The sequence below is a fragment of the Gigantopelta aegis genome, chromosome 3 (genome assembly GCF_016097555.1).
Source record: "Gigantopelta aegis isolate Gae_Host chromosome 3, Gae_host_genome, whole genome shotgun sequence".
Lineage (NCBI taxonomy): Eukaryota > Metazoa > Mollusca > Gastropoda > Neomphalida > Peltospiridae > Gigantopelta > Gigantopelta aegis.
The window spans coordinates 74167170-74192848 of NC_054701.1; the positions used below are offsets into that span (position 1 = coordinate 74167170).

General features: G+C 41.8%; 1 protein-coding gene and 1 long non-coding RNA gene across 2 annotated transcripts in view; one reads left to right on the forward strand and one right to left on the reverse strand.

Annotated features, from left to right (window-relative positions):
* Positions 1–25679, reverse strand: part of LOC121369068 — a 54304-nt gene that overhangs the window by 20677 nt on the left and 7948 nt on the right. The gene's annotated exons all lie outside the window — the stretch shown is intronic.
* Positions 7012–25679, forward strand: part of LOC121369067 (FACT complex subunit SSRP1-A-like) — a 42099-nt gene continuing 23431 nt past the window's right edge. Inside the window, exons 1-3 of the mRNA XM_041493898.1 lie at positions 7012–7110; positions 8216–8404; positions 12546–12629. Of these exons, the coding sequence (XP_041349832.1) occupies positions 7020–7110; positions 8216–8404; positions 12546–12629 (364 nt within the window). The 5' untranslated portion in view covers positions 7012–7019. The remainder of the gene's footprint in view (positions 7111–8215; positions 8405–12545; positions 12630–25679) is intronic.

The following is a 25679-nucleotide window of genomic DNA, read 5'->3' on the forward strand; positions in this document are numbered from 1 at the left end:
GAGAAGAGAAGAGGGGGAGAGGAAAAGGAGGAAAAAAAAAAAGGGGGGGGGGGAGGGAAGGAAGGGGAAAGAAAAGAAAGGGGGGAAGGGGGAGAGAAAGGGGGGGGGAAGGGGGGGGGGGAAAGGGAAGGAAAGGAAAGGGGAGGGGAGAGGAGGAAGGGGAAAGAGGGAAAAGGAGGGAAAGGGGGGGGGGGAAAGGGAAGAAGGGGGGGAGAAAAAGAAAGAGAGGAAAGAGGGGGGGGGGGGAGGGAAAAAAAGGGGAAGAAGGGGGGGGGAAAAAGGGGGGGGGGGAAGGGAAAGGAAAGGGGGGGAGGAGAAGGGGGGAAGGGGGGGAGGGAAAGAGGGGGAAGGAAGGGGGGAAAAGGGGGGGAAAGGAAAAAAGAAAAGGGGGGGGAAAGAAAGAAGAAAGAAGGGGGGGAAAGGGGAAAGGGAAGGAGGAAAGGGAGGAAGGGGAGAGGGGGGGGGGAAGAGGAAAAAGAAAGGGAAAGAAAGGGAAGGGGGGGGAAAAAAGGAAAAAGGGGAGGAAAAAAGAAAAAAAGGGGGGAAAAAAGGAGGGAAGAAAAAAGGGGGGGGGGGGGGGGGGGGGGGGAAGAGGGGGGGGGGGAAAGGGAAGAAAAGGAAAAAGGAAAAAGGAAGGGGGAAGGGGGGGAAGAAAAGGGGGAGGGGGGGGGGGGGGGGAAGGGGGGGGAAAAGGGGGGAGGAGGAAGGAAAAAAAGGGAAGGAGGAGGAAAAAAAAGGGGGGGGGGGGGGAAAAAGGAGGGGAAGGGGGGGAAGGGGGGGGGGAGGGGGGGGAAGGGGGGGGGGGAGGGGGGGGGAAAAGGAGGGAAAAGGGAGGGGGGAGGGGGGGGGGGGGGGAAAAAAAGGGGAGGAAAAAGGGGAAAGGGGGGGAGGAGGGGGGGGAAGGGAGGGGGGGAAAAGGAGAGGAGGAGAAGAGAGGAAGGGGGGGAAGAGAGGGAAAGGGGGAGGAAAGGAAGGGGGGGGAAGGGGAAAGGGGGGGGAGGGGGAGAGGGAAGAAAGGGGGGGGGGGGGGGGGGGGAGGGGAAAAAAAAAAAGGAGGGGGAAAAAGGGAGAGGAGGGGAAGAAGAGGGGAAAAGAAGAGGGAAAAGGAGGAAAAGGGAAGGAGGGGAGGAGGGAGAAGGGGAAGGGGAAGGGAAAGAGGGGGGGGGGGGGAAGAAAAAGAGGAGGAAAAGGGGAAGGGGGAAGGAAGGGGGAAAGGGAAAGGGGGGAAAGGAAAAGAAGAAGAAGAAGAAAAAGGGGGGGGGGGGGAGGAAAAGGGGGGGGGGGGGAAAGGGGGGGGGGGGGGGGGGAAGAAAGGGGAAGAGGAAAAGGAAAAAGGAAAGAAAGAAGGAAAGGAGAAGGGGGAAAAAGGGGAAGGGGAGGGGAAAGGGGGAGGGAGAAGGAGAGGGGGGGGGGGAAAAGAAGGAAGGGAGAGAAGGGAGAGGGAAGAAGAAGAAAAGGGAAAAGGAAGGGGGGGAAAGGGGAGGGAAAAAAGGGGAAGGAAGGAAAGGGGGGGGGGGGGGAAGGGAGGGGGGGAAAGGGGGGGGAAGGGGGGGAAAGGGGGGGGGGGGGAAAGGAGAAAAAAGAGGGAGGGAAAGGGGGGGGGGGAAAGAGGGGAAGAAGGAAGAGAAGAGGGGGGGGGGGGGGAAAGAAGAAGGGAGGGAGAGAGGGAAGGAAAAAGGGGGGGGGAAGGGGGGGAAAAAAAAGGAAAAAAAGGAAAAGGGAGAGGGAAAGGAAGGAGGAGGGGGGGGGAAGAAGGGGAGGAAGGGGGGGGGAGGAAAAGGAAAGGGAGGGGGGGAAAAAAAAAGGGGAAAAGAGGGGGGGGGGGAAGAAGGAAAGGGGGGGGGGGAAAAGGAAAGGGGGGAGAAGGGGAAGGGGGGGGAGGAAAAAGGAGGGGGAGAAGAAGGGAGGGGAGAGGAAAAAAAAGGAAGGAAAGGGGGAAAGGGGGGGGGGGGGGGGGGGAAGGGGGGGAAAAGAAGGGGAGAAAGAAGAGAAAGAAGGGGGGGAAGAGGGGGGGGGGGAGGGGGAAGGGGAAGGGAGAAGAAAGGGGGAAAAAAGAAAAAAGGGGGGAAAAAAGAGGAAAGGAGGAAAGAGGGAGGGGGGGGGGGGGGGGGGGGAAAAAAGAAAAGGAAAAAGGAAAAAAAAAGAGGAAAGGAAAAAGAGAAGAAAGGGGGAAGAAAGGGGGGAGGGGGGGGGAGAAAAAAAGGAGGAAGAGGAGGGAGGGAAAAAAAGAGAGAGGGGAGGGGGGGGAAGAGGGGGGGGGGGGGGAAGGGGGGAAAAGGGAGGGGGGGAAAGAAGGGGAGGGGAAAAAAAGAAAGAGAAGGAGGGGAAGAAAAAGGGAGGGGGAGAAGGGGGGAAGGGGGGGAAAGGGGGGGGGGAAAAAGGAAAAGGGGGGGGGGGGGGGAAAGGAAGGGGGAGGGAAGGAGAGAGAGAAAAGGGGGGGGGGGGGGGGGAAAAAAAAAAAGGGAAGGAGGGGAAGAGAGGAAGGAGGGGGAGGGAAAAGGGGGAGGGGGAAAAAAAAAAAAAGGAAGAAAAAAAGGAGAAGGGAAGGGAAAAAGGGGGGAGGGAGGGGGGGAGAGGGGGGAAAAAAAGGAAGGGGGGGGGGAGGGGAAAGAAAAAAGGGAGGGAGAGAGGGGGGGAAAAGAAAGGGGGGGAAAGGGGAAAGAAAGGGGGGGGGGAAAAAAAAGGAAAGGAAGGGGAAGAAGGGGAGGAGAAAGGAAAGGGGGGGGAAAAAAGAGGGGGAAGGGGGGGGAGGGGGGAAAGGAAAAGGGAAAAGGGGGGGGGGAAAAGGGGGGAAGGAAAAGGGGGAAAAAAAAAAAAAGGAAAGGAGAGAGAAGAGGGGGGGAGGGAGGAGAGAAGAGAGGGGGGGAAAAAAAAAAAGAAAGAAGGGGGGGGGGGGAAAAGGAGGGAGGGGAAAGGGGAAAGGAGGGGGGAAAGGGGGGGGGAGGAAAAAAGGGAAAAAGAGGGGAAAAAGGGGGGGAGAGGGAGGGAGGGGGGGAGAAGGAGAGGGGGGGAGAAGAGGAAGAAAAAGGAAGGAAGGGGAAAGAGGGGAAGGGGGGGGGGAGGGAAGGGGGGGAAAAAGAAAAGGGAGAAGGGAAGGGAAAAGGGGGGAAGGAGGGGGGAAAAAAGGGAAGGGGGAGAGGGGGGGAGGGGAGGAGGAAGGGGGGGGGAAGGGGAAAGAAGGGAAGAAAAGAAGAAAGGGGGGGAAAGAGGGAAGGGGGGAAAAGGGAGAAGGGGGAGAGGGAAAAAAAGGGAAAAGGAGGGGAAAAGAGGGGAAGAAAAAGAGGGGAAGAGAGAGGGGAAGAGGGGAAAGGAAAAAAAAAAAGGAAAAAGGGGAAGGGGAAAAGGGGGAGGGGGAAAAAAAGAAAGAAAAAAGAGAAAAAAGGGGGGGGGGGGGAAAGAAAAAGGGGGAAGGGGAAGAAAAAAGGGGGGGGAAAAGGGGGGGGAAGGGAGAAGGGGGGGGGGGGGGGGGGGGGAGAGGGGGGGGAAAGGGAGGGGAAAAGGAGAAAGGGGGGAGGAAAAAAAGGGAGGGGGAGGGGAAAGGAAGAGAAGGGAGGGGGGAGAAGGAGAAAAGAAGGAAGGGGGGAGGGGGGGGGGGAAAAAGGGGGGAAGGGAGGGAAAAGGAGGAGGAGGGGGGGGGGGGAAAGGAGGGAAGGAAGGGGGAAGGGGGGAAAAAAAAGGGAGGGGGGGAAAGGGGAGGGAGAAGGGAGGAAAGGGGAAAGAGGGGGGAGGGGGGGAAAGGGGGGGGGGGGAAAAGGGGGGGGGAAGAAGAAAAAAAAGGGAAAAGGAAAGGGGGGAGAAAAAAAAGGGGAGGGGAAGGAAGAAGAGGGGGGGGAAAGGGGGAAAGGAAGAAGGAAAAAAAGGAAGGGAGAGAAGGGGAGGAAGGGGGGGGGGGGGGAAGGGAGGGGGAGGGGGAGAAAGGGGGGAAAGAGGAAAAAAAAAGGGAAAAGGGAAAAAGGGGGGGGAAAGAGAGAGGGGGGAGAGGAGGGGGGGGGGAAGGGGAGGGGGGGGAAAAAAGGGGGAAAGGAAGAGGGGGGGAGGGAGGGAAAGGAGAGAAGGAAGAAAAAAGAAGGGGGGAAAGAAGGAGAGAGGAGAGAAAAAGGAGGGGGAGGAGGGAGGGGAGGGGGGAAAGAGAGGAGGGGGGGAAGGGGGGGGGGGGGGGGAGGGAGGGGGGAAGGGAAAAGAAAAGGGGGGGGGGAAGGGGGGGGAGAGGGGAGAAGAGAAAAGGGGAAGAGAAAGGGAGGGGGAAAGGGGGGGGAAGGAGGAAAAGAAGGGGGAAAGGGGGGGGAAAGAGGGGGGAGGGAAAAGGGGAAAAAAAGAAGGGGGGGGAAAAGAAGAAAGGGGGAGGAAGAGGGGGAAAAAGAAGGAAAGGGAGGGAAAAAGAGGAGAGAGGGGGAAGGGAGGGGGGGAAGGAAGGGGGGGGGAGGGAAAAAGGGGGAAAAAAGGGGGGGAAAGAGAGGGGGGGGGGAAGAAGGGGAAAGAGGGGGGGGGGAGGAAAAGGGGGGGGAGAGGGGGGGGGAAAGAGGGGGGGGGGGGGGGGGAGAAAGGGAAGGGGGGAAAGAAAGGGGAGGGGGAAAGGAGGGGGGGGGGAAAAAAAGGAGAGGGGGGGAAAGGGGAAGAAGGGGGGGAAGGGAGGGGGGGGGGAAAAGGAGGAGAGGGGGGGAAAAGAAGAGAGGGAGAAGGGGAGAGGAAGGAAGAGGGAAGAGGGGGGGGAAAGGAAAGGGAGGGAAAAGGGGGGGGGAAGAGGGGGGGGGGGGGGGGGAGGAAGGGGGGGAGAGGGAAAAGGAAAAGGGGGGGAGGGAGAAAGGGAGGGAGAAGGAAAGAAGAAAGGGAGAAAAGAGAGGGGAAAAGGAAAAGGGGAAAAAAGGGGAAGGGAGGGGGAGGGGGAAGGGAGAAAGAAAGGGGAAGGGAAGGGAAAAAAGGGGGAAAGGAAAAAGGGGGGAAGAGGAGGGGGAGAAGGGGGGGGGGAAGGGAAGGGGGAGGAGGAGGGGGAAGAGAAAGGGGGGGGAAGGGAAGGGGGAGGGAAGAGAGGGAGGGAAGGGGGGGGGAAAGAAAGAAGAAGAAGGGGGGGGAGAGGGGGGGGGAAAAGAGGGGGGAAAGAAAAAAGGGGGAGAAGGGGGGGGGGAAGGGGGAAAGAGAAAGGGAGGGGGAGAAAAGGGAAAAGAAAGAGGGGGAGAAAGGGGAAAGGAAGGGGAAGAAAAAAAAAGGAAAGGGAAGGGGAGAAAAAAAAAAAAGAGGGGGAGGAGAGGGGGGAAGGAAAAAAAGAAGGGGGGGGGGGAAAAGGAAAGAGGGAGGAGAGGGGGAAAAAGGGGGGAGGGGGGGGGGGGGGGGGGGGAGGGAAAGGGGGAGGGGGGGGGAGGGGGGAAGAAGAGGGGGGGAAGAAAGAAGGGGGAAGGAGGGGGAGGGAAAGGAAGGGAAGGAGGAGAAGAGGAAGGGGAAGGGAAAAAAGAAGGGGAAAGGGGAGGGGAAAGGGAGGGAAGGGGGGAAGAAGGGGGGAGAGAAGAGGGGGGGGGGGGGGAGAAAGGGAGAGAAGAGGGGGGGGGAAAAAAAGGGGGAAGGGGGGGGGGGGAAGGGGGGGGGGGAAGAAAAAGAAAGGGGAAAGGAAAAAAAGGAAGAAAAAAAGAGAGAAGAAAAGGGAGGGGGGGAAGGGAGGGAGAGAAAGGGGGAAAGGGGGGGGAGGGGGGGGGGGGGGAAGAAAAAAAGAAAAAAGAAGGGGGAGGAAAGGAAAAGAAGGGGGGGAAAGGGAGGGAAGGGAGGAAAAGGGGAAGGGACAAGAAAAGAAGGGGGAGAGGGGGAAGAGAGGGAAAAAAGGGAAAGGGAGAAAGAGAAGGGGGGAAGGGAGAAAAAGGGGGGGAGGAAAAGGAGGGAAGGGGGGAAGAAAAGGGGGGGGGGGAGAGGAACGGAAAGGGAAAAAGGAAAGGGAAGAGGAGAAAGAAAAGAAGGAAGAAAAAAGAGGGGAAGGAAGGGGGAAAGGGAGAGAGAGGGAGGGGGGAAGGAAGGGAAGAAAAGGAAAAGGAAGGGAGAAAAGGAGGAAGGGGGAGGGAAAAAGGAAAGGGGGAAGGGGTCAAGGAGGGAGAAAAGAAGAGAAGAAAGAGAAGAAGGGGGGGGGGGGGAGGGAGAAAGGAGGGGGTGAGGGAAGGGGGAGGAAAAGGGAGAAAATACGAGAACAATTGTTTCGATCTCGCATTCTGTCTTGCTAGAATCCTCAAGTATGAAACATGCAGGACTAGAGGACACTCTAGTTAATGTCTTAGTATTAAAGAGGGTACATTAAATGCACGAACGCACGTATGCATGTGACTACACCCCAAATCCACGCCCACCCTATACTTTCGTATTTGTATTTTCATGGTATTTCTGTATATTAAAAGTATTTATATCAAGTACTGTACTAAAGTTTTGCTTAATGACACCACCAGAGCATATTGATTATGGATGTCAGACATTTGGTAATCTGACACACAGTCATAGAGAAAATTCTCTACATTTTCCCCCAATAGCAGCAAGGGGTCTTTTATATGCACTTTTTCACAGATTGGACAGCACATACCACGACCTTTGATATACCAATGGTGAGGCACTAATTAGGACGGAAAAAAAATATCACAGAATGAGTCCACCAAGGGGATTCGATCTTATAACTGAAGCACCTCAGGAGATCGAAACTATAGTCCGTCCCATCATTTTATAAAAATGTTTTTTTTGTAAATAATTTCAGTTTGGTGTGACGTAAAAAAGAAAACTAAAAGTGTTTTGGAAATAACAACAAAATACTATTTTTGTTTGAAATGTACGAATCAATCGGCTCAAAATTAAATAACTTGTAGTAAATTTCCTAGTATGAAAAAAGGTGTTCCCTATGAGACGGACTATAGATCACATCACCTTCGTAAGAACTCTGAGGTAAAATGAATGACGAATGCTCTAAAGAAGAATAGTGTAGCCAGTCATGTTATATCTGGTTTCGGAGTATGAAAAAAAAAAAAAGCGAGAGTTTGCGAGACTTGGCAGCTTCCCCAGGTATGAACGAGATTCGCATTCATGGCTTGTTACAAGATCGCTATGAGACAAAATTTGTAGGTGTGCTACGCAAAATATTACTCCCAACTTTACGTAAGTTTATCTTCATTTGTATCATTATTTACCGTTAATACTGAACTATTTACACATTATCTAAGTAGTACATTGTTTAATATGTATTCTGAATTTAAAATTAATGTGATGTTTTTGCCATGATTCATTTACAGTCATGTAGTATGCGCTGTATGTGATTCATGTACTCAAACATACTCATTGCCGTTTGAGATTGTGTGTGTGTGTGTGTGTGTGTGTGTGTGTGTGTGTGTGTGTGTGTGTGTGTGTGTGTGTGTGCGTATGATTATTAATGGATTCATTCTACTATACACTTATTAACTTATATTATACTTGAAATCATATGATTAAAAAATAACACGTATTAACGATTATTCTCATATACAAATATCTTTTTTAATACAATTTTCACGTATTTTGTCAAAATATGATTTTAAGAATAAACTTTAATGGCTGAAGTTACGAAGCCTGTTTTTCTTAAACGCAGGTGTTCAAGCATTGTAAACGTATGTAGTTACACGCGTGTAAGTCATAAACAGGCTTTGTAAATTCGACTCTAAAAAAATTATTTTATTTCAAATAAAATAAAACTCTCTAAAACTGCCATAGTTTACTGGCTAAAAGTTAAATAAACTATTTGCGTCTTTCGGGGATTCTTGTTAGATTTAGCTTCTTTGAAACATAGCCGTCCGTCCTTTACTTTGATACATAAGTGTATAAGACAGAGGGCAAAATGAAGAAAATCCTTAAATTCGGGCAATAACAATAGAGAAATTCGGGTTAAATTAACTGGCCGGAACACTTTTCACTATGTATTTTCATTGTTCTACTTAAAACATTAGTTGTAACCCATTTCAAAATGCGTGGCGATTCGTTTGCAACCCTATATAGCTGTTTAGCAGTAATGCTAATATGAATAAACGTTGTAATCCAGATTCGGGCACCTTGGTTTAATTCGGGCAAAAATGAGCCTGCCACCCCTCCCCCCTCCTTCAAAAATGGGAGCCCGTACGCCTATGCTTTGTTACATAGTATTGTCTTTGATATTCTTTTAGGTACATCATGCTAATGCTCTATAGAACCTCGCCTCTCACCCCAGTGTTTATATTTTTTATATTTTGTTCAGGTACGTCATGCTACTGTTCTAAGAGCCTCGCCTCTCACCCCGTGGGTCGTGCCATGCGGCAGCCGCTAGGAGAAACCATCAAAAATGCGATTAACAAGGCTCTGCTAACGGACAAGGAGCTGCAGTATGGCGCTCTCATTGTGGGGGGCAGGAGGCGGAACAGGAAGAAGAGAAACAAGAACAAGAGTGGTGAGTCGGAGGTGAAGGGGGGGGGGGGGGATTTGAAAATGGATGGATGGATGGGTGTGTTTGGATGGATGGATGGATGGATGGATGGATGGGTGGATTGATGGATGGGTGGATTGATGGATGGGTGGTTGGGTGGATGAATGGATGGATGGATGGATGAATGAATGAATGAATGATTGAATGAATGAATGAATGAATGAATAGATAGATGGGTGGATGGATAGATAGATGGGTGGATGGATGAATGAATGAAGGATGGAAGGATGGGTGGATGAATGGATAAAATGATGGATGGATGAATTAATTAATGAATGAGCTTAGGGATATGAGGATGATGAATGAATGAATGGATGGATGGATGGATGGATGGATGGATGGATGAGTGAAAGGATGAATGAATGAATGAATTAACTAATGGGAAATTATACATATTAGGATGATGAATGATTGAATGAAAATGGGAAGAAAGAAGGGAAGGGAATTAAAGGAAAAAGAAAGAGAGAAAAATAATTAAAAAGAAAAAGATGAAATACAACAACATGGCGTGACTGTATTCTTGTTGTTTGTTAAAAATCTCGAGAGTGCGTGCATACCACGTGGTAATGAAGAGTCCTACACGCGTGTGTTGCTGTTAGGTTTCTACTGAAATAGAACTACGCTACGTTGTTAAAGAACTCGGTGCTCTCTGCTGCAGAATACCGACACATTCCTGGCACTGGTTCCAATTTGCGAGCGTTTTCTGCGTATGATGCAACTGTCAGCAAGGTTATGTTGAAACCGGAAATAGCTTCACGATGTTCTAGTTCAAAAACTCTGATGAATGAACGGCTCTAGTTTATAAAACAAAACAAAACAAAACAAGATTTTGGAGATGAACAAATTAATATATATATACATACATATGTATGTATGTATTGATGTATGCATATCAATATATTGTATGTATGTCGAGGTTGACTGTTACACACATAAGATATTAACGCACTGGCGCAGGGGATAATTAAATCCTTTCTGGCCTCACAAATGGAACCTATGTATGTATACATGCATACATACATACATACATAGATGCCTCAGTAGCTCGAAAGGTCGATCCAATCTCCCCATATATATTTCTTTTTTGTTCAGAAATATTAGCCAAGTTATTGAAAAACAATAAAAACATAAAAGGAATAAAACTTGGAAATATAGAATATCTAATTACGCAGTTTGCTGACGATACAACAGTGATATTAGATGGAACAGAAAAGTCTCTATACCACTTTAAACACCCTTGCATTTTTTGCTCGTTTTTCAGGTCTTAAAGTAAATGTGGACAAGACTTAAAACTAATGTGGATAGGGTCGAAAAAACGTAGTGGATATAAAATATGTCGGGACTGGAAATTTGACTGGACAGAACAATTTACTTTATTGGGGATTAACTTTGATATTGACTTGGAAAATATGATAGAAAGTAATTTTAAGGAGAAATTTAAAGCTATTGAATCTATTTTGAACATTTGGTCAAGTAGAACTCTTACTCCATTGGGAAGAAACACAGTATTAAATCTCTTGTTCTTGGAAAATTAAATCATTTATTTTTCTCTATTCCAAATCCACCTATTAATGGTATTCAAGAACTTCAAAAAAGTTTTTAAATTTTATTTGGAAGGGTAAACCTGACAGAGTTAAACGTATACAAATGAATTATACTATTATACTAAGTGGAGATCTCTTATTTTTGGTGAAGTCAATATGTTAGAAAATATTATGGAATTTGATTCAAAATATATAGAAGAAAATATTTTACCAACCATAAAAAATAATTTTTGGAGAGATACTCTTTTATCTTGGTGCATCTATCTTAAAAAATGTAAAAATAAAATTGTTAGTGAAAATGATGTCCAGTCTCAATATATATGGTTTAATGATGACATTAAAGTAAATAATAAATCAGTGTTTTATGACAGTTGGCACAAGATAGGAATTAGATTTATAAATGATTTATTAGATGACAGTGGATTATTTATTACATTCCCACAATTTAAAAACATTTATAATCTTGATGTCAACTTTTTAAAATACCATGGTCTTTTAAGTGCAGTGAAGCAGTATTGCAATACATTTAAAATAAAAAAATTTAAAAGAAAGTTGCAAAATCCTATTTTTCCCTATAATAATTCGAATCTTAAGATAAATTGTAAAGGCAGTAAACAGTTTTACAATGTTTTATTGGATTCGAGATTTTTAAAATATAAATTTAATTTAAAATGGGAAAAAGAATTAAATTTCAAATATGATGATGATGATTGGAAAACGGTAAATACAATCATGGGCGTACGACCCGAGGGGGGGGGGGGGGGTAGGGGGCATAAGCCCCCCCCCTCAAATTCGGGCAAAACAGTGGGGAAAATTCGGGCAAATTTTATCTGGGTAAAATTGCGGGCAAATCAACCCCTCCAGCCCCCCCTAAATCAAAGAGTCCTCATACGCCCATGAATACAATACCTTTTCGCTGCACAGATAGTACAGAATTAAGATGGTTTCAATACAAGATTATCCATAGGATATTGCCTACAAATAAGTTTTTACATAACATAGGATATATTGATTCACCTCTTTGCTCCTTCTGTAAACATGAAATATCAACACTAATACACCTATTTTGGGAATGTAGTGACGGTAGGCATATTTGGGAACAATTAAAGCTTTGGATGCAACAAAAAACTGGTATAATAATGAACTTTACAAAAGAAAATTAGGGATTTAAGACGAGTAACAATGATCCTATTAATGCTATTATATTAATAACTAAAGAGTTAATATTTAAAAGTCATTTAAAGTGTCTCATCCCAGATTTTACATGGATACAAAAGGAGCTGAGTCTATATTAAAATGTAACAAAAAGCTTGGCACTCTCTTGTTGCAATTATGATAAGTTTGTAAAATTCTGGTCTGTAAGTCACAATTTATTCAAGGATTAATTATATGTATGCAGTCAAACGTTGTTATCTCGATGTTGAAGGGAACGAACAAAATGGTCCAAGATTTGAGGTAACTGTGGACTGAGATGAAACTAGCCTGGAATAATGAGTTTACATAGATCGAGATAACGAGATCCGACTGTATAGATCTTTTTAATTTATAATGTTTATATGTTGTGGGGGTGGACTTTTTTTTCTTCTATATTTTGAATACTGCTTTTAGGACTGTTTAAGGACAGGACTAGTATTGATATTGTTATTAGTATTTTGTGTATACATTTCACATTCATATATTTATTTATAAACATTGGATCTGTTATGTAAAGTTATTGTATTAAATGTATGATTATGAATTAAAATTTGTTTTAAAAAAACAAAAAACAAACAAAGTCTGCCAAGTTGCAGGCGATTCGGTGCCATAGGTACATACATACATACATACATACATACATACATAGATGCCTCAGTAGCTCGAAAGGTATCGTGGCAAGTCTAAATCTAAACCAACAAGTTCCAACTGACAAAAACTTTAATGGTTTTGGGGAATGTTTTGCTACACACTTATATCGTAAGATCACATGCAAAATCTCTGGCGTTCTTCCGAATGTGTTTTGCTTTGCTTTGCTTTGCTTTTTGTTTTTACTTTTGTTATTGCTTTTTCTTTCCTTTTTTGTTTTTGTGTTTTTGTGTTTTTGTTTTATTATTTATTTATTTATTTAATTTTTAATTTTTATTTGTTTCTTTGACTGTTTGTTGGGGGGGGGGGGTATTTTTTGCTGTTTATTTTTTTTAAATTTTATTTTATTATTAATTATTTTATGGGTTTTTTTTTTTTTTTTTTTTTTTTTTTTTTTTTTTTTTTTGGGGGGGGGGGGGGTATCTCTTGCACCTAACGTTATATATCAAATATTATGGTTTTCGATTGCTCGCCGTCCTAATAACATCACAGGACTAGTTGATATATGCTCCATGTACAGAATTTAATTTCCCGAGTGAGAAATCGTATTTTATGTGTTATAATATCCTTCTATAAACGCAAATATTTTACAGCTACAAAAACCCCGAAACACGCTATCTAAATAGTTATGCAAATAGCACGAAGTAATCATATTGCATATATTGATGTAACAAACTTGGATGACGGATACAGTATATTGACACTACACTTTGTTTCAGCTCGCAATAAGAAGAATGCGAAGAAGGAAGAAGGGAAGACTCGTGGTGCTCTAGGAGAGTGGAACAACCAGGAAGACAATTATGGTAAGGTATTAGGCTGGTTCAGGAGGTTTCGTGCTTGTGGTCGCTCTACAGAATGTTTGTTTTGTGGGGTGGGGTTGTTGTTTTGTTTTTTTTCTTCTTGGTTTTTTTGTGTGTTTTTTTGTGTGGTTTTTTTTTTGGGGGGGGGGGGGGGTTCCGCATGTTATTCTAGGATCAGACTACCAAATGTCACGACTTCTACGACTATCCAGTTGCTAGTCTGAGCGCTCTTACAACTCGATTTTCGTTGTATAACCCATTAGGTGATAAACTGAGTGCACCTGTTGTAAGTCGGGAATTGGGAAAATTACAATGCAACCGACGAATTGGCCTAGCATTCCTACGACCAATGCGGATTATAGGTAGCACTAAACCAAATAACTTCCGTCTGAGTCGAAGTTCGAGGAGCAACGAACTTTTGATAGAGAAGATAACACCACAAGTCCTGTGATTCGTTATAAATGTGAGTGTGTTGGTTGTAAAAAACATTAGTTTCATCTGGGCTAAAAATGTATGCAATGTTATTTCATCTAGTACCACGTGTCAAGTAGCCTGTGTTTTAACCATGTATGGGGTATATGTAAAAAACAAAGTATTCAAATTTTGTAATACCAAAAATAAGCCATGAAAAGTACCATTTTCTTCAGTTAATACTTTGAGGTAGGGGCTGTTGTACTGATATTTATGGGTCATAGTTTGGTTGATATATTGCATATAGTGTTTTTAACACAAACGTTAACGTGGTCGCCTATGGGATTTAATTTGGTATAATACAACATATACGACGAGAATCGTCGTGACAGTTGACAGCCTGAGACAAGCATTAAACGAATGTCCTTGATAGGATAATATGGAAAGAAAGAAAGAAAGAAATGTTTTATTTAACGACCAAAAAGTAAAGTTTGTTTTATTTAACGACGCCACTAGAGCACATTGATTTTTTTATCTTATCATCGGCTATTGGACGTCAAACATATGGTCATTCTGACACTGTTTTTTAGAGGAAACCCGCTGTCGCCACATAGGCTACTCTTTTACGACAGGCAGCAAGGGATCTTTTATTTGCGCTTCCCACAGGCAGGATAGCACAAACCATGGCCTTTGATGAACCAGTTATGGATCAGTGGTCGGTGCAAGTGGTTTACACCTACCCATTGAGCCTTGCGGAGCAGTCACTCAAGGTTTGGAGTCGGCATCTGGATTAAAAATCCCATTTCTCGACTGGGATCCGAACCCAGTACCTACCAGCCTGTAGACCGATGGCTTAACCACGACGCCACCGAGGCCGGCATATTTAACGACCAATGAGACAATTAGAGAGGAAATTCGCTGCCACCAATCCAAGGGCCACTCTTTTCGATTAATTAGCAGCAAGGGATCTTTTGTATGCAGCATCCCACAGACAGGATAGTATATATCACGACCAACCAGTGGCGAAGCACCGGCTGGAACAAGAAATAGCTCAATGGTCCCACCGACAGGGATCGATCCACATGCTACTATGCCCTGTCCCTCGGAGATGAGAAACCAGTCAAATTGATCGCGAGCTGTTTGAAACGAGAAATAGCCCAATGGGCCCACCGACGGGGATAGATCCCAGACTGACCGCGCAATGAGCGAGCACTTTACTACTGAGCTACGTCCCGCCCCGAGCCACTACAGGGATCACATCAGCAGCTTGAATATAGTTCCATTGAAAAGAGTATCCTTTTTCTGTGTTTTCATTGGCTACAATAATTTTCTTGAATTTAACGAAACTGCCCGAAGCTGCGTGACAACGTTTATTCGTATCAATTAGCATTACTATCAAAAATCTGTATAGGGCAGCAAACAAATTACTACGCATTTTTACATGGATTACAACAGGTCATTTTAAATGAATGTCTCTGTGTGTCATAAAAAAGAAACGCACCATGCTTAATTTTTTATTTCTCTCTCTCTCTATCTCTATCTCTCTCTCTCTCTCTCTCTCTCTCTCTCTCTCTCTCTCTCTCTCTCTCTCTCTCTCTCTCTCTCTCTCTCTCGTGCGCATATGATTTGTCTTTATTCAATGTTGAAAGGGGAGCTAACTCTCATAAATGTTGTAATTGATCATTACTTTTTTTCATGTACATACCTTTGCTTAACACCCAACAGCCTATGTGTTCTTTGTGCTATGGTACCAGCCTCGGTGGTGCCGTGATTAAGCCACCAGACATAAGGCTGGTAGGTACAGGGTTCGCAGCCCGGCACAGGCTCCCACCCAGAGCGAGTTTTAACGACTCAATGGGTATGTGTAAGACCACTACACCCTCTTCTCTCTCACTAACAACTAACCCACCATCCTGGACAGACAGTCCAGATAGCTTAGGTGTGTGCCCAAGACAGCGTGCTTGAACCTTAATTGGATATAAACACGAAATTAATTTGAAATGAAAATGTGCTATGGTGTTCAGTCCAAATATAAAGGTTTAACCATCTTCCTGGAACCGTTGGTTTCCTCATTTCAACGAGTGCAAGAAAATAAGATCATTCTCTTTTCTTTTCTTTTTTTCCCCCCGTCTGTTAACAGCAAGTGATATTTATATGCATTTTCTGACAAGCAGCACATGCTACGGCCTTTGATATACCAACTGTGAAGTATAGGTTGTTTACAGGGAGTGTTTTTTTCTTGTACACATGTTACAAACATCACACTTAGATGCGATGGTGAGTGCATGCATACATCTATTGTTCAAGAAATTTATCTTGAGATTTATAATCACAGAATTGTAAACAATGTGAAAAGCAAAGTCGAAATAGACACTCAGTCTCAGTAGTATAGTAGCTAAGGCAGTAACCATGTTTATCAAATGTCATCTCACCGGGTCAAAGTTCAAAGTGCGCTTATCTTTGAATATCGTATTAAATAAAATTACGCCTGCTATTGGGGAGATAATATCGTGGGTGGAAAATTATAAGGTTATATGTGCACAAAACCTCATTTTGAGAAATCGCCACTTGAAGTTTGGAGCTGCCATATCTAAGTCATAGAGAGGTCTCTGTAATAGTTTTAATATAACAACTGTCTTAAAATACTATAGTCTAGGATGTTTACTATGTAGATAATTTAATTTTCTATCAAATAGGATGGATAACTCAATTTTGGAAACATTGCAGATAGAACCTTGTAATTCTCAGGCCTCGATAACTGACAGGACTTGTCATAAAATGTTTTATCTGGCCATTAAAGGGACATAGCCTAGTTTCAACCCGTGAAAATTAACACTAAGTTTAGTTAATCTACAAACCTGAAACACATTTGGATAAAGTTACAATTGAGTTAAACTGAGTCTGTGACTTTGAAATGGTGAAATACCCTCTAAAAATGGACTAAAACTCGACTCCATATCTGTTTCTTCTCAGACGCACGTGCGTTTTTAAAAATATGAGAAATGTAATTTGTGATATTAAAAACACCAGGATGACCAAAAACACTTCGAATGTACGGAAATCGATCATCTAAACCATAAAATCTAAGTAAAGTATGATTTCAGTTGTCAAAAAAACGGCTCTAATAGTCAAATATATATCTTAGTGTTTAAAAACTAGGGTATGTCCCTTTAAAAAAATGTCTTGTAATTTAATTTGAACTAAAGTAGTGTCGGAAATAGAATAAAAATTATTTTCGTCGATTTTCGTCGACATATTAGACAGACAAGTAAATTTTATGTAAATATCTATTTAATTATAGTCTACCTAATTTAGAATTTACTTGTTTTGGCTCTCATTGGTGTACAAGGTGGTGTTTACTCTTGAAATTAAAAGAAAGATGTCGGTAAACAGGTGATTTGTGCACTTTATTGGAAAAGACTATAACACATTTTGGTCAATGTGTCAGTTTCATTGCTGTTACAATATGTGAGGGACTGTTTCTGATGACAGTTTCCCCTATTTCTCTCCAAAACTAAATATTTGTAGACATTTATGAGTAACCTTTGAGCAAAACTGTCAAGAACCATTTTGAGTTTCTGGTGTATTATACCGGTATTAAAGGTGCCATCTCAAAGTTGCATAATGACAGCTATTGCAAATCATGTTTTTATTAAATTTTGCTTTAACATTTAAAAAACTATTCCTTTAACTATATGCCCATACTGATTATAGGAAATAATTTTATCTACTAGTAGAAAATACATTTTTATTGGAGAATCTTTATCACAAACAGATGCTCACATATAACTATGATGTAGCACCTTTAAGTGGTCCAACATTGTGTAAATTTCTAATGTACTTATATTGAATTTATATTCACTAAATATGTTGGTCATAATTAATCAATTATGCTGCAATTCAAAATAATCAGTTAACTTGCAGTTTTAAATTAAAAGTTTGTTTAAGGGTAAATGAAATTGACACACGTCATCAAAATATGTTATAGTCTGTTCCAATAAAGGTCACAAATCTCCTGTTTACTGACATCTTTATTTTAATTTCAAGAGTAAACACCACCTTGTACATCAGTGAGAGCCAAAACAAGTAAATTCTAAATTAGGTAGAGTATCATCAAATAGGTATTTACAAAATATTTACTGCCAGTTTAATATGAAAGAAATAATTGACGAAAATAATTTTTATTCTATTTCCGACACTACTTTAAGTGTCATTGGTATGTACTACCATATCTACAGGGTGCTGCATATAACTGTAACGCCAATAACTGTAATTAAAATGTGTTAAGTGCGTCATTAAATGAAACATTCCTTCATTCCTTCTTTCCTTCATCAAGGCACAGCCATAGTAACGATCTGACATTTAAAGTTCGTTATATTAGGGGAGATAATTTGCAAGACAATTATGCTAAATTACGTCGACATCATGAAGGTCAGGGTCGATCTGGCCACTAGACTATTAAGTTGGTCGTGATACTCACATACAGTGTTCGTGCCTGTAACACACCCTCTGGAATGCCAGATAAATATATTCATGTATTCAGTCACGACTGTGAATTAACTAGACCGGCTCCGGAGTTAACGCGTCATTCGCGTATTCCACATTGCTGCTATAGTGTTGAAACCAGGAATAAATTAATATTAAGTTCATATTATTGATAAAGGATATAGGAGTTCCAGCTATTGGGGAAAAAATGTATGTCATGAATGAATATGATATATTTTGTTGTAGCTCTTGAGGAATGCACTTTTAAAACTAGTCTTGCTTAAAACGGACTCAATCAAATTTGCATATTGGCGGCTTACTGGTAAATTATTTATTGATTTTTGTTTTACTTTCAACTACATGGTCATAAAAAGTCATAACAAAATAATTTCGTTTATTGGTACAAGATGTTCTCCTTTTTTATTGGAAATTCTATAGGAGACATGTGACATCACTTTTGTGTTAATTGAAAACGATTTAGACAGAAGACAATGGCATACATTGTCTGTCTACTTTCCAGAATCCTTAGGGAAAACACTATTTACATCTATTGCATAGATTGTGTGATATAACAAGTAATTTGCTTTTATTTGTAACAGATCAATGTAAAAATAGAAAAACTATGGCACCTGTAACTGCAACAATGGAATATTAAGACTCAAACGGGTTGTTTAGATTTTAATGCCACTGCAGTGTTATTTGGTTGTTCAATTTAATTCAAGCATAAAGGAAGGAAACGGTTTATTTAATGACGCACTCAGCACATTTTATTTACGACTATATGGCGTCGGACACATGGTTAAGGATCACACAGATATTGAGAGAGGAAACCCGCTGTCGCCACTTCATGGGCTACTATTTTCGATGAGCAGCGAGAGATCTTTTATATGTACCATTCCATAGACAGGATAACACATACCACGGCCTTTGATGTACCAGTCGTGGTGCACTGGCTGGAGCGAGAAATAGCCCAATGGGTCCATCGACGGGGATCGACCCCAAACCGACTGCGCATCAAGCGAGCGCTTTACCACTGGGCTACGCCTTGCCCAATTCAAGCATGATATCACAATCTACCATTGGTCTTTGTATTTATAAGTCACCTTTTGTATGTTCATAATTCTGCATTAAGATGCCTTTGAGGCCAACCTTTTAAAACATAACCGTTTTGGTAACAAGTTGGTTTACTATCTATTTCACGTAACTATATAATGTTAATATCAAGCACGTGTGCAGGAAATTGTGCAGGGGAGGGGTCTGTACTCTACTGTGGGGAGTGAAATACTTAGTGGGAGGGGGGCATGTTACCCCCACAAATATAATGAAAAAAAGACAGAAAATGTACGTGGAGCAGAAGGGGGTCCCTGTACACACGCCTGAGTATATAGTATAACAGGGTCCCGCTAATAAGCTCTCCACTGTTTATGTTTTGCTTGACTCAACACTGCAGCTTTAACGTTGGCGTAATTATATTTAAACAATAATGCCATTAACTCACAATATGTCGACAGACCCTCATGTATATTCTCGTTATCCACGGCAAAATCTATAGAGTACCGAGGCCAATTTCGTCTGCAGTCGTAATATTATGATATACTACTGTAAGTAAAACGTTTTAATGAGGAGAGGAAGCAAATAATATTTCTTTTCGGCGCATTTTAAACTACCGACATGGCTATTCAGACCCATAGAACACGTTTTAATGGTTTAATGTGTGTGTTTGGAGGGGGGGGGGGGGGGGGGGGCACAAGCATGTTTTTGTTTATGTATGTCATATATATATATGAGAGAGAGAGAGACACAGACAGACAGAGAGAGAGACACAGACAGACAGAGAGAGAGACAGAGAGAGAGAGACACACAGACAGAGAGAGAGAGAGAGAGAGAGAGAGAGAGAGAGAGAGAGAGAGAGAGAGAGAGAGAGAGTTGAAGAGTTGAAGAGTTGATGTTGGACGCGGGTGCCGGGGTACGAACCCATTACCTACCAGCTTTATGACCGATGACTTCGCTAGTACACTAGCGAGGCTTGTATTAACAACGTCATTGGCTAGTACTTTAATTCATTAATCACAATCGTGCACACGTATTGTCAAATCAGTTGTCATGTCCCTGGTATGTTTGATGCATGTATACAACACCTATTAGTCAAATATTTCTGCTACAATCTTTAAAATTGGCAATGTCGTCACACCGAAATCCTATAATCTGTCCACTTAAACATTTATGTTGGTTGAAAAGGCAAACATTGATATGGGTAGAGACCCAATGCGTGGAATGAGTCAACACACCCAAATAACAACTGTACATATATTCTGGTCGAACTACAATGTTATAATATATTTATGGAAAAGGAATAACTGCAAGAAGTTGTAAGTACGCGACACATATAATTATATATAACTAGTTTATTAACTTTTGAAGAAGTTTGTTTTGTTTAACGACACCACTAGTGCACATTGATTTATTAATCATCGGCTATTGGATGTCAAACATTTGGTAATTTTTACATATATTCTTAGAGAGAAAACCCGCTACATTTTTGTTTTAGTAGCAAGTAATCTTTTATATGCACCATATACCACAGACAGGATCGCACATACCACGGCCTTTGGTATACCAGTCGTGGTGCATTGGCTGGAATGAGAAATAGCCCAATGGGCCCACCGACGGGGATCGATCCCAGACCGACCGCGCATCAAGTGAGCGCTGTACCACTAGGCTACGTCCCGTCCGGTTTAATTTTTACGGCTTTAAACTAGGATCTGCCACTTTAATAGGTTTTTATTATGCCCAGGGGCGAGACGTGGGCTACTTTTCGCTCCAGCCAGTACCCCACGACTGGTACATCAAAGGCTATCTTGTCTATAGGATGGTGCATATAAAAGATCCCTTGCTGCTAATCGAAAATAGTAGCCCATGAAGTGGCGACAGCGGGTTTCCTCCCTCTATATATGTGTGGTCGTTAACCATATTATGTCCGACGCCATATAATCATAAATAAAAATGTGTTGAGTACCTAGTTAAATAAACCATTTCCATTTCATTAAGCCTCTCTCCATTTAAGGTTCAGACACGTCTGTCCTGGGCTCAAGTTTTTAAACAAGTGCCGGAAGAATTATGTATACTAACCTCTTGTGTCTTGTTTTAACATGAAGAATACTTCGATCATTATTCCTTTAAACAATATTTTATAGAATGCCGGAATGTTCTTAATAACGCCCATTCCAACAGAAATCTATATCGCTCCAATAACATTCAGAAGTGTCCATTTAGCAGCTTAATTCATCTACGTGGAAACAGCTTGTAGGATATTGTGCATTCATCGAACATTTGCATGTCGATGTGTGACGACCTAAATATCCATATACGAAAGACAATCAATTTTGACAACAAGAAAAAATAGCCGGGCGCATCTGTAACAATATTTTTCGTTAATTATAGTCTTGTGAAAATAATATTAGTGTCTCTATTGATGGTGTACGTCGTGATGTTTTAGAAGTGGATAATTATGTTGTATATAATGTCCTAGCAGTAATGTAAGTATGATTTGAAAATATTGTATAATACGCGGCACAACAAACAGTTCATATGTTTTAATAGGAACTTCCGTTCTAGTTAATAGTAGAAAACTGTTACTAGGTGTATTCCCAAAGATGCAAGTGCAATATTTCGCTACATGTTAAAGTTAAAGTTTGTTTTGTTTAACAACACCACTAGAGCACATTGATTTATTATCGGTTATTGGATGTTAAACCCACTACATTTTTTCTTTGTAGCTAGGGATATTTTATTGCCCATAGGACCAATCCACGGGGATCGACTGACCGCGCCTCAAGCGAGCGCTTTACCAGTGGACTACGTCCCGAGTTGATTTTGCATGTCAAAACTGTAAAGTACTAAAGTTATTTAAATCCTACGATTTTTACCAATGTTACGTTTAATATTTATTTTCGCTGATATGCATGAAAAGAAAACCCAAATCTTATATTCGACTATATATTGAATTAAGATTCAAGTACGCTCTCATGGAAACTCTTCAGGATAATTTAATACAGAAACAGAAATACAGGTGACTCTTTAGCAATATTTTTCATATACATAAGCGTATGAGACAGGGGGTTGGGGGATCTACCGCCTCCCCACTCCGTTCAGTGCCGGAGCAAATCCTCGAATTCGGGAAAAAACAATGAAGACATTCGGGGACAATTAGCTGTCCACCACATATTTCCATCATTCTATTCACAATATTGGTTGTAATCCATGTAAAAATGCGTAGTTATTTTTTCGCAACTCTACATTATATAGCTGTTTGATTGAAACATATTTTATTATTTTTTAAAAAGAACAAATGGATTAGGCACAAGTTATACAACTTACTAGGCCTTCTCCATAATACATACATGTCACGACAATAATATATTTTTGCAATTTAAATATGAACAGAAATATATATATTAGTGAAAGAAAGAAAGAAAGAAAGAATGAAGGAAGGAAAGAATGAAAGAAGGAAGGAAGGAAGGAAAGAATGAAGGAAACAGAGATAAGACGCAATAAAGTTTTCTATGTGGTCGATAATTAGCAGCAGATTTGCTAAAAGAAAACACAAAACACCAACAAGGCATCGCAATGATTACGTAATGGCTACACGAAATTTTAATAATAATAATAATAATAATAATAATCCATACATTATTTAGTAATTAAGGGAAACGGTTTGTTTCATTCATATACTTATGTACATGACAACATATTTCTTTGTTGTCTTCTTCACTTAATCTATCGGCTGAAATCATTGTAATGAACTCCAGAGAATGCGTATTTGGCCTTCATATAAAATGCATTTACAGAAAAGAATAAAAATCGTTTTCGAAATAATATCCACAACAACACGAGGAATCGGTGCTACGGTCAACTCATATAAGTCTGCTTTTAAATCAATACACCCGTGTCTTAACTTGGTATGCAATACATTTTCTCTTAGATTACCAAATAGCTGTTTGGTACCAATGGTAGTAATACCTCGTCGAATGTGCATATTAGTTGTTTGTTGGTGCCTTGCATAAGTTTTAATTATTATAAATAATAGTTTTGGATGTGTTATTACTTGAATTTTTGTGGGGGGGGGGGGGGGAGAGAGGGTTTAATATGTTTTTAATATTATGTAGTTCGACTTAACCTAATGAATGCTGTTTTAATATTACTTGGCTTTTTAACTGAATATGTTTCGACATAACGTTTTAACATTTTTGCTGCTGAAATGGCTTCCTGGGTCTTTTGTACAATGTACTAGAACATTTATATATGTTTTATTAGTACGATTCTACTACTTTGATCGTTTTGGCTGCCAGATCTGTTTACAACTAATTTGTTCCATATTTAAGTCTGATGTAAACAAATTGTTTTTTTATGTTTGATTTTATGGACACACGCGCCGGAGAATTCGAAAAATGTGCCTAATAGTCTTGCAAACAGGACCACATCTTTAGACTAGACTTATTCATTATGGTGTGGGTATCATGAAACTGTGGTAGCAGACCACAGTTAATTGTGAATCTTCGGCTGAGATTTATGACATCCTGAATGCCCACCTATGGTTTAAAAATAAAGAAAGATACAGGTATGTTTTGTCTCAAGGAAATTACAAAAAGGGTCATAATTATAAAGAGGATTTATTTTAAATACTTTTAGCTGAATGTGTGTGTTACTTTCATCATAATGTGTTCACACTGCATGGTTTTGGGTGCATTATTGACAATGTTCACACCCATACAAACCACACCCCAGCGGGAGTTGGCGGATATCACACATATATTGATGGAAACTCTGCTCATCCAACCATACATAAACCCTCATTTGAATAAAGGTTTAGCTATTCAATTTTTCATAAAATCAGCTTGTTTGAAAAGTACCCAAAATTATCACACCCCACTTTTGTCTCAAGGAAAGCCCGGTGTATGAATACCAAGCCTCATTACAGCTAAACAGTTTACACTGCTGGTGACAAACCAATTGTCATATTTAAAGAGAACTCCTTGGCTATCACTAAGCTTAAGAATTTACTTCCTATTCCAAATTATTAGTCTTCAAACATGGATCTGTGCAAAACCAAAAAGTGAACTCTTTGTACTCCCGGGTACACAAGGGAGCTAACTGTATACCGCTACCTGTGTGCATTTCGCATGGCGGTCATTTCCCAAGATGGCTGCCTACATTTTAAAAATAGCCATATCTGTGGCAATATTTCAGATCATTTTAGTATCATAACATGTTTTGGTGGTATACTCTGAACCACTTTTCAAGATGATTTCATAAAAATTATGCACTTATCACTGTATACTTGTTATACTGATGTCATGCTAACAATGCTATATACAGATTGCCCTGGAACATGTGATTGATTTCATTGAAATTTGCTATTTAAAAAAATAAACAATTTAAAAACAATGGGTTTATTTGAGAACATGTTTTTCAGTGTGATCTGATAAGGTTCAGAAGAAGTTTGTTTTGTTTAACGACACCATTGGAGCACATTGATTAATTAATAATCGGCTATTGGATGTCAAACATTTGGTAATTCTGACTCGTAGTCATCAGAGGAAACCCGCTACATTTTTCCTAATGCAGCAAGGGATCCTTTATATGAACTTTCCCATAGACAGGAAAGCACACACTACAGCCTTTGTCCAGTTGTGGTGCACTGGTTGTAACGAGAGAAAAACCCAATCAGCTGAATGGATCCACCGAGATGGTTCGATCCTACGACGCAAGCACCTCAAGCGAGCACTCAACCGACTGAGCTAAATCCCGCCCCCTGATGTAAAGCTCAAACCCAGTGACCGAAATAGAGAGAAAGAAGGAAATGTTTTATTTAACGACGCACTCAACACATTTTATATACGGTTATATGGCGTCAGACATATGGTTAAGGACCACACAGATTTTAAGAGGAAATCCGCTGTCGTCACTACATGGGCTACTCTTTCCTATTAGCAGCAAGGGATCTTTTATTTGCGCTTCCCACAGGCAAGATATCTTAGCTTAGTAACTAGTTTAACGTGTCCATATACCACTATGGTTTCGAACACGCCTATCCCGAGTCCGGCCTCCGATAGGATCGGGGGTCTGACTCGGGACAGGGATAACCTAACAAATAGGGTCAGTGTTAAAATTTGAATATTAAGGCCAAAAGTATAAAAAGGGGGAAATTGGTGTTGATAAGTTTTGGCTGCGCCCTTAAAGAACAATATCAACATTCCTAACCTACATAAATTATTAATATAATATAATTTCGGCGCAAATTTAGATGGGCTGGTCTAAAATTAATAATAATTCTTAAACAATATTCATTAAGCCCATGGGAGGTTAAGAGGAAAGGGGCTGCCAATCATATTTTAAACACTGGTGTGACCAGGTGAGGGTTGGGAGGGAGGGGAGGCCGTTCCTACTCAAAACCTAAGGCCGAACCGCCTACGCATATAGCCCCAAAGAATGCCCTAACTCCCGGCATCCCATCACCCCCACCCCCCACCGTGTCCAACCGCAGTTCAGTCCAATCCTGGCAGCCTACTAGTTGTTTAGGAAGTTATTGTAACTTCCTAAACCGGCGTCACTTGAAGAGTGACGCCAAAGGGTTATAAGAGTTTAATCAGAACAGAACAGAACACAGTCATCTTTATTTACACTCAGATCACATAACAAGTGATACATGAGCACATAGTTACAGTATGTGCAATATAATAATACAGCGCTTTTACATATATAGTATAATAATACAAGATTAACGTGGGGGCATAAATGTTCTCATAATGTTATCTAAAAATGTACAAGTATTATTTAATAAAGTAATATTCGTGCTACAGAATAGATCATGATATTTAATTGCATTTGGTTTTATATAGTAATATTTTGGTATGTACTTGCATCTTTCATTTCGGAAAAAATAGCATTCAAATAGAAAGTGATATTGATCACCAACAACATCATCGTGACATAAACAACATTTCCGTTCACATCTGGTGCCATTAGGGGAGTGGCGCAAAAATTCCAGCGATGGTTAATTTAGTATCTAGGCAAGATAGCACAAACCATGGCCTTTGTTGAACCAGTTATGGATCACTGGTCGGTGCAAGTGGTTTACACCTACCCACTGAGCTTTGC